We start from the raw sequence: 14,603 nt of genomic DNA on the forward strand, positions 1-14,603 counted from the left end.
TATGCTGCACAAAATTCATTGTCTTTAACATAAAACCTGAGTAAACTTATAAGATCTGTATTCATCAGAGTGCAAACATTTCTGAAAGAGCATCACAAGAATTAGGCACAGGCCTACTTGCTGATTAACTTTTTTTTTTTTTTCTCACTGCAGTCTATTTGCTGCTGGCTCCTGAAACTTGGCATCTTTTAGCCTTTACGAGTGCATCAATATCAGGTGTCAAATCCTGAGTAGCAGCACATTTCACAATGTCATTCAAGTGTGTGTTTGTTAACCTTGAGCGGTGCTTTGTTTTATTTAGGTTCATCACAGAGAACACCTGTTCACAAAGATAGGTAGTCCCAAACATGGATAAAACCTTTGCAGCCGGGGATGTTAATTTAGGGTACCCTGGCAAGAGATATTGATAAAATGTGCCCAAGCCCACCGACGCAAATTTCTCCTTCATATTGGTATCACACTGCGAGTCAATTATCTCGAGTTGGATGTCAGCTGGCAAGTCAGAAGGCTTGACTGTAAATGGTGAGCGAAAAATGGCAAATTCCTTCTCTAGTTCACTGAAGACTTTAAACCTCTGTTTGATCTCCTGCAGCAATCCTGTTATCTTGTCTTTGTATTGATCCATATCAGCATTACGTCTGGTCGCACATACAGCGGTTAGACATGGGAAATGGGCGGTGTCAACGCTAGATAGCTGCGTCTCCCAGAGTGAGTTTTAACTTGAATGCGCGTATGCTGTCGTTATACTGAGTTAAGATACTGATAAGATTATTCAGGTGCTGTGTAATATCTCGGAAATTTATGCTATACAAGTCGCGGGCCTGATCAAATCATCTCCTCCGTCTTCACTGGGCCGTATGTTTGACACCCCTGGTTTAACCCATGATTTGCTGGTTTATTTACCACATCTCATTTGGATTGATAGTGTGAATATAGAGGGCGGTGGGCCTATAAATTATCCTTTGAAGAGCACAAATAAACATACATTTTAAGTTCCATAAAAGTTGTGATATCCATTTTTTATTCACAGTCAAATAAAATTCAAACATGAGTACGAAGCTGAAGGATGAAAATTTCATAAACCCCAAAAAATGGTGTCCAGAGTGTAACTCCATTCTCTGAAGTTACAAGAAGATGAGATGTTCGAGCCTTCCTCTGTTGGCACGTACAGAAAAATGGCAAACGCAGGCAAGACCCATGGAGCTTTGTTTTGATTCGCATTTGTACAGCCAGCACAAGTGGAGCGTTAATGTGATGCATCTAAAAGAGTAGTTCTGAAGAATCCACGCGGGTAACAAAATGCAGAAGGACTTCATGGTGTTTGCTTCTTTTCCAGAATTTCTTCCATGTTTGGGATTATGTAGTCGTCTTTCAACAAATACTCTTTGAAGTGAACCCAAACACTACAAGATCTCAAATAAAAATCAGTCTTAATCCAAAAGGACACAATCTCATGCCCCTACCTCCCCTTCACACAATGTACAATTATTCACACCATTTACATTAATGTTCGTTGTTGGTTTACACTTCCTAGGAATAAGGATTAAGTGCTCCAAATGTCTCCAAGTAGGGATCAGTAAGCGGTCCTCGACTACTTGGCTTCCAGCAGAGGTTTGATGTCCTTAATGCCGTGTTCCGTTGCCACGGTGATGATGTGGTCCAGTGCGTTCATCTGTCCCAGCATCTTCACCACCTCTTTGATCTGATCCCTGTGGAAACGGGGAAATAGTCCCATTTAGATCCGGTAACAGTCAGGAAACACAGTCCCATTAGTCAGCCATCACAAAAAAATATATAAATAATGGGATACATGACTGAGATCCATCCAACCATTGCCAAAGCCTTGGCAGAAACGATGACAACTCCCATGACTGCCCCCATGGCTGTGACCTGTAGTATTTACTGATTGTACAAGGGCAAACAGAAACCATGGCCGTAACAATGACTACAACCATGGTTGTGACCTGTAGGGTTTACTGATTGTACGAGGGCGGTTGTCGTCGTCCATAATCACACCAATACAAAATTTGTTAAAATTGTAAACATTGGCTGTGTGAGGCTACTACAGTCCCACGCACTCCCGGATCAAAGTATGGCGTCGGCCTTCCTCTGAAGTGTGTTCTCTGCCAGCCCTGTGAGGGAGCCCCCTTACTTGAGTGAGCGGCGCTCCAGGTCCGACGCGGCCAGGCTGCTGCGGTACAGCGTGCTGGCCACGTGCGTCAGGTAGCGGCACAGCGGCTCCAGCTGAGGCAGCGTCTTCTGGCCCGACATCCCCGAGAACCACTGGGCGGGGAAACACTGGACCAGCTGGAGGGGGAAAAGCCCAAGTGCGGAAGTCAGACACCAGATCAGGGTTTGGTTGGATGTGCAGATGTACTCACAGGGGACTGCTGGCTTATAAACTAGAGTTATTTGATGGTAAATATTTTATTAAATATATATATTTTTTAAACGTGCTGTACCTATAAACACACTGCCGAAGGAGTCGTACCCACAAGCAAACTACGCCACACTAACTAGTGTGGCGTGATTCTTAAATGCTGATTGCTGGTTTTGAGCGATGCAGACTCGAGCTGAGGTCAGCAGCCAAAATCGACGGACTACGCTACCTGCTGGCACTTGAGCACGCTGTCGTCGGTGGAGTCGGTGGTCTGCAGGGCAGAGAGGATGTAGCGGTTCAACGTGCTGTCCAGGGCGAGCTCCCGCACACACGAGCTGGATAGGATGCCCTCAAACTGCAGGATGTTGCCAAGGAGCTACGACAACAAATAGATCAGGTTGCTGTTATTAGTCGGATCAATGCTACTAAACCAATTTTAAATTGGACACGTCATACAGAACCATGCTAGCAGGTTCAACAGCTACAAATCAAAGGAAATATGCCAATCAGCGTTTTGCTAGAGGGCTCAACGGCTACAGAAAAGGAAATACAGCAGTCACAGCACTATGGTAGCAGGCCAAGTTAGTTATTATAGGAGATTGTGCAATGCATGTATCCGTACCTTTACACAGGACCAGAACTGTCTCTCGTAGAATAGGTAGGGACCACCGTTCTTATTCTCTAGGACACTGCCGAAATAAGTTCACAATAATCAATACACGCCTCTTAACAAAAATATATTGAATGTGGATAATTGGGATTCAAACCCAGAGGTCTGCAGGACTCACTTCTTGGGATAGAGCGGCAGGAAGACATCTTCGTCCAGGGAGCGTCGGGTCCGGAGGAGGACGGCCTTCAGCAGCTCCTGTAGGGGAAAAGCATGTTATGATGGTACAGCATTAGAACCATCTCTCAAATGCCCTTACAACACCCCTTCTTGAAGACTTGATGGGACCTCTTCTAAAAACTCATTCATTTACTCATTTATAACCTAGATTCCTTCAAGGTTGTATTTTATCTTCATCATTCGATATAAAGTGTTCTACACTTTTTAAACCAATCATCTCCAGACAAACACAGCTCCAAACTACCACTCTGGACTTTGTAGCCGTGGGGGCGGTTGTGTATGCAGTACCTCGGTGTAGCGGTTGTCCCCGTGCAGCACCGTGGGGTAGCTCCTGGTCAGCCTGCGTATGAAGCCCACCAGCCTGGTCGTCTGGCTGCTGGACAGGGGGTCCCAAACCTGCTCCGCCAACACTGGAACACACCCCCACCCAAGGCCCGCTGGGTTAGCCTTCAGCTCAGAGGCTCCATGATGAACAAACAACTCCAGTCTCCTGGGCCTGGCTAAGAGTGGTCTATTTATTACTTTTATTTATATTTTCCCCACAAAGTCGACAGTGGACAATTCAGTGAAGAATTTTGCTCATATGGCTGTAGTTGTTCCAATTACCTTCTCTAAACCATAAGGTACCATAGTACCATAAGGGACCTTCAGTTAGCCCTATGACCAATGGCTGCCAACGTGAAGAGCAGAAAGGTAATGATATCTTAGCAAATGGTCGGACCGGTCGGTTGAAATGTCTTACTTTAACGATTGAAACGATTGTTCATTTAACAATAAAAAAATAATAATAGTCCTTCAAACTATCAGACCAACGATCGCTTCGATCGCAGCAATGGCTTCCCTGTCGTCATTGTGTTAAACCAGCCATTAGCGTGCAAGGGGAGGGTGATTGGCTCCAGTAAAAGGGGATCGGAAACAGAAAGCAATGTATTGCTCCTCTCCAGCCCCTGCTGCAGAGCGAATTCAAATCGCCGGCAGAACGGGCTGGGGATACCCAGTCTAACACCGTAATCTATCTAAACTATAACCGCATTTCACATTAATCGCATCGTTTGCTGCGTTACCAACGTTGTCTATGTTGACCTAGGGTGCGGGATGTTCAATATCAATAACGCTATAAAATGCAATAAACGCAATAAAGGCTAACACTATCTTTTCTGAGTCGACAATATTTTTGGGCAGGTGTGTTTGAGCACACATTGGTAAACTCCAGATGTCGCCGACCGTCTTCACTGTGCCAAATATCCCGCTGCTTCGGGATTTCCTTTGTAGGCACGTTGAGAGGAGGAGCGGGCGAAACAGCCGTCAGTGCGTGTGCATGTATCAGTGATACGCGGGTTGATCCAATAAGTGGTAGTGTATACCCGCGCACCATTGGCATGTATGCGCGCTTGTCTTTGTGTGTGTGTGTGAACGAGAATGACAGGGAGAAAGAGTGCTATGCGGAGATGAATGAACAGAATGATATTTATATTTCAAAATCGCGTGTAAAAAAAAGAAGAAGAAAAAAGCAGAATCAATTTGTGGCGCTCGGTGTTGTTTCTGTGGCACTGCGCCACACGTTGGTCTATGTATGGGAAACACTGGTGTGTGTGTGTGTGTGGGAGAGGGGGTGCTTACCAGACAGCTTGGAGATCAGCACCTTCTCCACGATGGCGGGCAGCAGGTTGACGTCCACGTCTCCGGCCCGCAAGGGCCCCTGCTCCTCGCAGCCGTAGAACAGCAGTGACTCAAACCACAGCATGTACTCAAAGTTGGCACACTCCGCCTGCCGGGACAGTGATTATTAGTAGTTTGATTATTAAAGCATAGACAGCATCAACAGAGAGTCTACTGCTAAGTGTGTTTGACTCCCAAACCAAAGGTTCAGAGTTCAAACCCCAAATCGAACAAAAACTCAACTGAGATCAAAACGTACGCCAAATAACATTATAGTAAACATAGTAGTTTGTGGTCCTTTCTTAGCTCAGCATAGCAAGGCCTCACCTGCGCCAGGGCAAGGGGTTAGAATCCCACCGTTGCCACCCATGCAAACCATGAATGTGAGTATTGTATTGCGTGCATTTAAAGTTAGAGGACCTACTGACCTCTAGGGGGCTCCAGGTTATGAGCTGCAGTCGGACCAGCGGGTTGAAGAGTTTGGGGAGACACAAGCCGATGTAGGCCTCTCTGTAACACTGGACATAGTCCCGCCGCCACACCTCGAAGCGTGCCTTGATAAAGTCCAGGGAGTGGAAGTCTTCCACCGCGTCCTCAAACACCTTCTTACATTCCCGCACAATACGATCTGGGGACCACAAAGAGGAAGGGATCTGTGTTTACCAGCTATCATTCATGCGACCCATTGCAATCCGAGTTTCTTCTCAAGGTGTCCTGCTTCAAGGATAACCAGGGGAATGACTCCCTATGATTGAGAGGATCATAGCAAATATTGAGAATCCCTATTAACCTCAATACAAGATGGCTTGACTGCGCGACACGGCGGAATATAAGAACAGGGGATCAAATGGAGTACTAGTCGACGACTGACTTTATTGAACTCCACGGGGATGCGCTTTAGCGCGGGCCCGCTGGCACCACCGGGAGGCTGAAGGGAGTAGGCGTGACGGGACGTACCTCTCTCCATGTCGAAGCTGGTGATGTCGGTGGACGTCTCCTCGTCGTCCGAGGACAGGCCTTCGTGGTGCTCCGCCCTCTTTCCGTCCTGCTCCCGGGCCTGCCGCCTGCGAGTCCTACGAGGTCACACGGCGGGACAATGTCAGACACCGCAACCGCCACCGGCTCCGAATAACTTAGCATTCTAAACGGTTTACATCAACAGCGGAGAGACCCGTTTTTAAAAAAGGAATACATTTGTACACATGAATTAGAAAAGAGACGTTTTGACGGATGGATTCGGAAAGACAATTGGAGTGATGGATTTGAAGAGAGATTTGGACAGCGACGAGCGAGGCGATAGAATTTGAGAGACGGGAGCCTAGATCATGCAAAGGTGTCGGACGACGGGCGGGACACCTACCGGCGGGCCTCTCGCTCGGCTATCCTGCGCTGGCGTGCGTGCTCCTGGTAGGCAGTGCGGTCCCTGCCAAACGAGTCGAGGCTGGGTGCCATGACGGCTTTGCCTGGAAGAGACAGGTGCCGAGTTACAATCGCAGAGAAAGGGCAGGGGCTGAGCCACATACCACTAACAGCTACTCTAGATCAATAGACCTGATTATAGTTGATTGGACCTGATTCTAGAGATCATTAGACCAGAACCACAGGCACTTGGCAGATCGCCAATATATTACAATCAAAAGTTTTTGCCTTCTGGAGCGTTGGCTATTACCCCGTCTCCTCCCTCCCCCATACACACACACACACCGTAATCAAGTGATGACATAGTCTTAAGTCTATGTACTTGAAGGGACTTACCTGGCGACCGCTTGCAACAGGCTAAAGTCAATGTAACAGTAATGTCACACCGATAACACATCACTCTCTAGTCACGTGTGTGGAGGCTACTAGCTATGGCCTCCAAGATACGTGTAGCTCAGATACACATGGACCACTAGCAGCTTTTCCCCCGCGTCTCTCACCACACACACACACACACACACACACACACACACACGATTGCACGCTCTCACATACAGAATCACAGGCAAAATTGTACACATGGGTAAATCTAAGTAAGATGAACCAATGGTAGACTAAAAATGATTATTATATACACACACGCGCGCACACGCACACACGCACACACACACTCTTGCACAGCGAACCAACGAGGTCGTTATGAGCAATAAAAACCTTCAAGATGGACTGACTTGAAAGGCTTGCAAACTCCGCCGATTCATCTTTTATATCATCCTGTCTTCTCTGGACGAGACGCGCGGCCCGTTGCCTTAGTAACTGGTGCATGGCCGACTCCAGCTCCAGGATGGTGGGAACCTGAAACATATGATGCCTTTTGTGACGTCTGAGCAATACATGGGCGGGACTTCCGAGCCAGGGGGGATGTCAGATTGGTGGGAGGCCTGGATGGACATAAGGCGTGTCCTGTTACTGGACACCGTATAACGGTGGCACTTTAGGTCAGTCTTAAGCTCTTGGTTAAGACCCAAGATAAATGAAGCCTGTGTACAAAGGGATCACTGCCAAAAAGACTACAACACACCTCTCCTATCCTGCTTGGGTTAGTATGCACATTAGTTAGAGGATGCTTGTATAACAGCCTGCAGTCAGTTCCTGTGTTTCACCAAAGAACTGTCACACCAAAGAAAGGGGACCTCGAACGACCCTAAAAATAGGCAGGTTAGTTCTTTTGGACTGGTTGATGAGAGTGCACAACTATTGAGGATGTACATGCAGAAATAACACGTGTATTAAGACACCGCTAAGGACGTTCACGTTAGCACATCTGAGAATAGGACACTTCTATACAAGTGCAGCTGTGGCAATAAATACTTCTTATAGCACAACGCATACTGGCTCTTATATCGACATGGAAGTGCAAACCCGTTCATTAACATAACATACCAAATCACTATTTATTTTTTTCATGAATGTATAAAAGCGTGCTGAAAACCAGTGCAGAGAAGATCCTAAGAATTAACATTATCACCCAGAATGCTTTGACTATCATAAGTCCACCTGGTTTTTGCTACGACACCTACAATTTATAATACACACAAACATTGAAACATGTGCTGTTGTCGTGAGTTGTGTATTAATCTTTATTAATGTCTCGATTGCCCGTTCAGTCTCCCTGAAGCTTTCAAATGGCACTACAAGCGACCAATTAAAACGATTCATAAAACATTAGCAGGCACCTCGGGCCTAGACCGGTGCAGTTCACACAGTGTCAATCAAACGGGGTGAAGGGACCTTTACAAGACATACAAACACACAGCTCAAACTCTAAACGAGGAGGGGGGGAAACGCGTGTCAGCGGCGAACTCATCCCTTACCTTTTCACCGAAACACTCAAGCAAGTCTCCAACATACCCTCGCATCTCCTGCAAGAATTTATATTGTTCTGCATTGTCATTGGACGAGCCCTCCAGGCGGTGTATGGCCAAATCGGAGGCGGTGAGCTCGTCGACGATCTGATCGTAGCGCTTGGCGTTAGCCTCGTGGCCCGCGCGCATTTGGGCCAGCCTGAGGAGTCACGCACACGCGCACGCACACACACACACACACACACACACACACACACACACACAAAGGAAAAGACAGCGTGAGGTAAGCTAGGGTCGGGTCACGGCTCAACTCGATAGTGCGCGAAGTCTTACACCTTTGCAGGTGTAACTCAGAGTAGCATTGCAGGGTCCACTCCAGCTTGCAGCCCTGTGCTATCTCAATTGTATTCCCACTTGTTTCAACTAAATATGAGCGCACTATCCTGTCCATATAAGGCAAAATTAATTAAAACAAGACACTGTCTCTGTAATGCTCATTTGTCCTCGAACATGTTCAGAGCGAATATAAGGGCTTCTCTCTCTCCGTGGTGGTGGTCGGCTTACTTACCCATTAATTGAGGCTTGTAACAAGACTTAATGGGGAGGGAGGTCAGAAAAGTCAAACAGACAGTCTTCTGTCTGTTTGACTCTTCTGTCTGTTTGATTCCCGACGAAAGGTGTGGCCTTTGTAACCTGACTTCCGCATTCTAGCCTTAAGTGGAATGTCTTCACAAACCCTCCCTGCCCCTTAGTGACATGGATCTACTGAGGGGGGATGGCTGGTGTCGCCGTGCCTGCCGCTCTACCTACCTGTCACGTAGGCGTTTCTTTACCAGATCGGAGGAGACCGGGGCCAGCTCCGCAGCGGGGGCGCTGTAGGGGACGGGCCCGTTGACTAGGGCGGCCGGGGCCACGGCGGCGGGCGTCACGGTGCTGTAGGTGTAGGGCATGCTGTAGGAGGCACCGTAGGGCTGCGTCTCGTAGCTGTTCTGGTAGTAGGCCGTGTTGTCCTCTGGGGGGTTGCTCTGCACCTGGGGACACACCGGGGCGGACTATCAGCGGGGGAGTGTGTAACGGAGCGAGAGAGAATGAGGACCTGAGTATGTGCGGAGTGGGTGAGAGACTAAGAGTGTCAGGAGTGAATGAGGCGGAGTGTGTCTGTGTGTGATTATGAGTGAGTTTGTCGTGATAGAGAGCGACTGAATGAGTGCGTGCCGTGAAAGGATTGTGATGTGAATGAGTGATTAAGACCGTGTTGGAAAGGGAAAGAGTGAGCGCGAGAGTGGGTTCGAGCGCGGGGCCCACCTGTGGTATGCTGATCCCCTTCCGGATCTGCTCCTGCTCCCAGCGGCTCAGCTCCTCGTCGTGGCCCGTATCCAAAGCCTCGTCGTCACTGCCCTCGATGCCTGGCGGGGACGAGAGAGACGGAGAGAGCGAATGAAGGAGATCACTTTGCCAGAGTGGCACTTCCAACACGGCACTCGTCTTTGGAGCCGTTTCTCCATCACAGCCAAGCCGTTTTGCCAGAATGACTCCAACATGGCCAGAGGGGATGGGGACGTAACACGCACAGTTAGTTGATCGTGGTGAATTTCCATTATCGTTTGTTTGTTGATCCAGAATTTCGTCCATTTAGATTCCACAACAGAATCTCATCCAGCACCGCTTATCCTCCAGAACACCTTACTCATCTCCCCTGTCTCCTCCTGAACATCCTACCGATCCCCTATGTCTCCCCTTCAGCACCCCCCAATATCTCTTGACTCCTACAGAGCTCCCTACCAATGTCTCCTGTTTTCTCCAGTGCAGGGCGCAGCCTACCTATCTCCTCTGCGATCTTCTGCCGCTGGCTCTTGTTCTTCACACCGCTGAAGTTGATCCTCTTGTCGTCCTCGTCATCGCTGCCATCCTGCTCTTCCTCCTCCTCGCGCGTCAGACGCTTCTTGGGGGCATCCGTCTCAACCAGGGGGGGCTCGCCGCCCAGCTCCCTGGCGAGCTGGCGCCGTTTCCGTGCCGCGTGGATGAACGCGGCGTCCGGGATCTCCCCTGGTGGTGGTAGTTGTGTTGGTGGAGGAGAACAAGAGTTAGTCACTGGGGAAACACTAAAATCAGACCGACGTGTAGGGTGCCTTTGAAACTAGTGTCAGGGAATTGGCTCCAGCAAAGAGGTGCACAGAAAGAAGGCAAACAAGTGCGCTTGTGATTTATCATATTAAAGTCGTTTTAAATGCACTGGTTGTCGGCTGAGGTGTCGATAACATAATTTGGCAGTGGGGTTGGACGAAATGGACAACAATTATATCATGTTTTTTTACATTGATTGATAATCATCACAATATTTATGTAATAATGATAATATCCTAAGGTTCTCCTTAGGATAGAACCCTAAAGACACCTGAAGGTTAATTATGTTTCATAATACACAATTTATTATAATCAGAACAAATAGGTGATAAACACTCAACAGAGCCAGCATGGCTTTACATAAAACACTGAATAAAAAAATTAAAAATAGTAACAAAACATTACTGTGATCCCATCTCATCAAGTGCATTGTTTCAAACGTCTCTCAAACATTTCGGAGGAAGTATACCTCGACCATGTATTATGTAAACAACTGCTAGAGAGAGTAGAGCTGATGGAGTGAGGTTCGGGATTAACAGAAAAATCTCTATTGAGGCGTGTGACAGCTAGGGCTTTGATAGTTAACATGTTAGTTAATGCCATCGGTTGAAATGAGCATTAACGTTGCTTTGATCGGTAAAATAAAGATTACGACGAAAGCTTAGAAACATGTGTTCAGTAATGGTGATGGATATTTCATTAAAATGTTTCCTTGCATCTCACACAAATAACACCTCCTTACCTTTGATAGACAACTGTGTAACTTTTAGTTTGCGACTTAACATAAGACAACACAAACAGGAGACGATACTTGTTGTGACTGTCGAGGGTGTTTTTTGGTTTGTGCTTGTGTCTATGCGTTACCTGGCCTGAGGCTGCTAAGGGACGACAGGGTGTTGAAGGAACCCGCCACGACGTTTCCCTTGACGACAGCGGCATGTCCCTGGGAGACTAAGCCTCTGGGAGCCTCTTCTTCGTGAACCTCAATGCCGTCCAGCTCCATCTCCTGCACCTCTTGGTCACCTCCCACCGTGCTGCGGGGCTCCTCTTTGATCATCATAGGGGGCAATACTGGGCCATCTGGATATAAACAAGAATACTTAATAACAACAACACAGGTAACATGCTATATTGCGTTTAACTTTCAAGCTGTAAAAAACATCCATTACATAACATCCTTCGGGATAACCTTAATCCAAAGGAACAATTTCACGCACTAACAAATCATGTCTCAATACTTTTAATGCATAATAAAAAAAAAGATAAACTCATACCCTGGGTAATAAATACTGCATTACTGAATAAATTGCACTGTCATTGCTCATTACAAAAAAACAAACAAAGATTGAGCCTTTGCCAATCGTATTGATGGCATTTACCCACCTGCACTAGGCTCCTGTTTCACAGGTCCGGTCTTTTCCAAGTCCTCCTTATATTCCTTCTTCAACTGTTTGACAATCTTCTTGCTGTAATTCGATTTCTTCACCCTGAACACCTCGGATCCCTCTGCGCAACAAATCAAGGTATAACACAAGATCGTCATAACGTGGTAGGATGCACCGACACTAAGTCACCATGAACGACCAGTGATACGGACTACAACAATGGCACAACTATTTCAGACGATATGTTGAGATCAAAAGATTTAAGTTCATCAAATTACTTAACGAAAGCCTTCCAAATACTTCATGATACCATAACCTTCATGTGCTGTTGACCATTGCGTGTGCTGGACGTTAACGTTAATCTGTCACCTTCATCGTCGTCAAAACTCAGCAAACTGGCCTTCGACGGCGCCGCTATGGCAGCAGGAGGAGGGCATATTTCTTTGAATTTCTTTTCTTTTTTGATTGGTTTTAAATTATGATTAATATTGTTATATTGGAAGCCGTTGTTGCCATGCTGGATCTCGGCGGCGCGGACTGCTGGGAAGCTGGTCTCCATGAACGGGATCTCCTCCACCACAGGCCCGCACGTCTGGGCCAGCGTAGCGGGCTGCTCGTCCTCGTCCGAGTCGTTTCTCCGCCGGAGGTTCGCTCTTTTCGCCTTTTTGAACATGATTTCTGCTTGGTTATTGCCTTGTTTGCTTTTAACAACGAAGAGCGCTTCAGATTTTATGTTTTGAGTCGCACGAAATCGCAGCCGCATTCGCGTTCAGCCATTTTCCGTCAATATTTTAGCTTCTGCTACTTTTGCTCTTCTTCGTTTGAAACGACGAGTACGACTTGGACCACCTCCCCCTAGCGGCAGCAAGCTGGAGCCACTGTCCTGCGCTGACCAGCGTCCTCAAAGCGGTGAATCAGGTCCCCCAAGCGTTTGAAAAGAAACCACGCGTATGTCTGTCGGTATTATATGCATTTGAATTTAACAAAATTGCGAATTGATTATTAACAGCCTAACTCAGAGATATTTTGGCAGCATACCATTTATTGATACTCGATTGTGGGGTTTGACTTTGAAAATATATAAATCCATCCGATTTTAGAATATTGTTAATTTAGGCAAAAAACATGAGCCTCATTCCGTTTGAGGCTCATGTTTTTTGCCTATATTAACAATATTCTAAAATCAGATGATTTATTGAATTAACTGTGTTGGACGCCAACGTTATCTGTCACCTTCATCGTAGTCAAAACTCAGCAAACTGCCTTCGACGGCGCCTCGTGGCAGCAGGATGAGGGCGTCTTTTAATTTGTTTTCTTTTGATCGGTTTTAAATTATGTTTATTATTATAATTAGTATTATATTGGTATAGTATATTATATTAAATCTTATATTAAATCCTTTACGTTCTGGTTTAGCTGTATTTCGCGTTCAGGAGACGCGCAAACAATACCCTAATGGACGGCCAAAAAACACAAAATCGATCCGATTTGAATCATAAAATGGAAAAAGCTGTCCTCAGCCTCAGGCCCTCAGCAATTAAGTCAAGGCTCTTAATATCCACATAGGCTACACATAAACAAGCAGAACACAGCATGGATGCGCCTAAGTTGATAAATTGAGAGAAATGGTATTACGCCTTAGATTCATGTATGGGCAAGTGAAAAAAACCAAATGCCTAACCATAGCCTACAATGGCCGGTGCTACCAGGTCTGACTGCAATTCACTGTAGAACCACTTGGGGTCCCTGTAACACCTTGTAACGCTGTTGGGACTAACGCCTCGGCCAAGATCATAGTGTCCTCTCGGATCGTTCACCTTTAAATGCTAATGAAATACAGTGACATTTCCCCATATAATGGATGTATCTCAAACCAGCCAATAGAAGTTTGACAACAGATGACCTGAGTAATGCTATTCCAAGGTTCATATGGTGGAGTGAACCATTGGCCCCAGTACTAATATTTAAACATTGAAGATATGAGTTGAAAATACATTAAACCAAACCGGATTATCATCGTATTTATGTATGTCTTGTATATATGGCAATAAATGTTTGCAGATGTGTCTGCAAGTCAAGTTGTGTGTGTATGTCTGTGTGTGTGTCAATGTGTATGTGTGTGTCTCTGTCTGTACCTCAGTGTGTGTGTGTGTGTGTGTGCGTGTGTGTGTGTGTGTGTGTATGTGTGTGTGTGTGTGTGTGTGGGCATGTGCGCAGGGCTTCACTTCACTGATGAATGTACTTCAGTAAAGCAGGTCCCAGAAGATAATGAATTAGCCATACAGCATATGGCAATAGGTATCAATCCATCTATCTTGCTGTATTCTATTCTAGTCCATTTGGCAGCGCTGTAGGGACAGTTTGTAGAGAGGAGGGGTGATGTCTGGTTTGAGAGGTTCTTGTTCTCCTCCACCTGCCCTCCATCACTCCCATCCACCAGGCCAGCCTGAGAACTAATCACACACACCCTACACACTGCTGCTCTTATATACACATGCACAAACATGTACACCCCCCCCCCCCACACACACACACACACACAGACACACACACACACACACACACAAACGCAACAATGCAAAGCGCACACACAGGCAAATGCACAAGCAAGCAGCAAGTAGGCTACATACGAAGTACGTACTTCATATTCCTTGAATTCTGTCTGTACAGATCGTGTGTGTGTGTGTGTGTGTGTTTTGCGAGTGTGGATGTGTGAGTTGCGTGTGAGAGTGTGGACGTGTGGGTTAGTAATGAGCATTTGTTTAGTTGAATTTAACTGCATAACCGTAAACTGAAATAATTGCCTTCACATTGAGAAGTCCAGGGTTCTTATTAGCAGAAGCCATCCTGGCCACAAACACTGGTGCTTATGGAGCCAATATGGCCTCCACTACACGGGGAAACAGACAAACAAGGACTTTGAC

At 46.5% G+C, this 14,603-nt stretch overlaps 1 protein-coding gene across 1 annotated transcript; it reads right to left on the reverse strand.

The window, feature by feature from the left end:
* Positions 1-1,000: 1,000 nt before the first annotated feature.
* paxbp1 (PAX3 and PAX7 binding protein 1) lies at positions 1,001-12,456 on the reverse strand. The gene is made up of 18 exons (XM_079737714.1): positions 12,049-12,456; positions 11,678-11,800; positions 11,159-11,374; positions 9,992-10,216; positions 9,476-9,576; positions 8,981-9,201; positions 8,180-8,369; positions 7,037-7,160; positions 6,247-6,349; positions 5,844-5,959; positions 5,315-5,514; positions 4,848-4,995; positions 3,516-3,637; positions 3,169-3,245; positions 3,003-3,069; positions 2,610-2,756; positions 2,153-2,307; positions 1,001-1,709 (listed from the first exon to the last, which is right to left on the reverse strand). Exons 1-18 carry the CDS (start codon positions 12,440-12,442, stop codon positions 1,592-1,594), a joined length of 2,847 nt encoding a protein of 948 aa, XP_079593840.1. The 5' UTR covers positions 12,443-12,456; the 3' UTR covers positions 1,001-1,591.
* Between the last annotated feature and the right edge of the window lie 2,147 nt (positions 12,457-14,603).

This window comes from Pollachius pollachius (genome assembly GCF_949987615.1).
Source record: "Pollachius pollachius genome assembly, chromosome: 6".
Classification (NCBI taxonomy): Eukaryota; Metazoa; Chordata; class Actinopteri; order Gadiformes; family Gadidae; genus Pollachius; species Pollachius pollachius.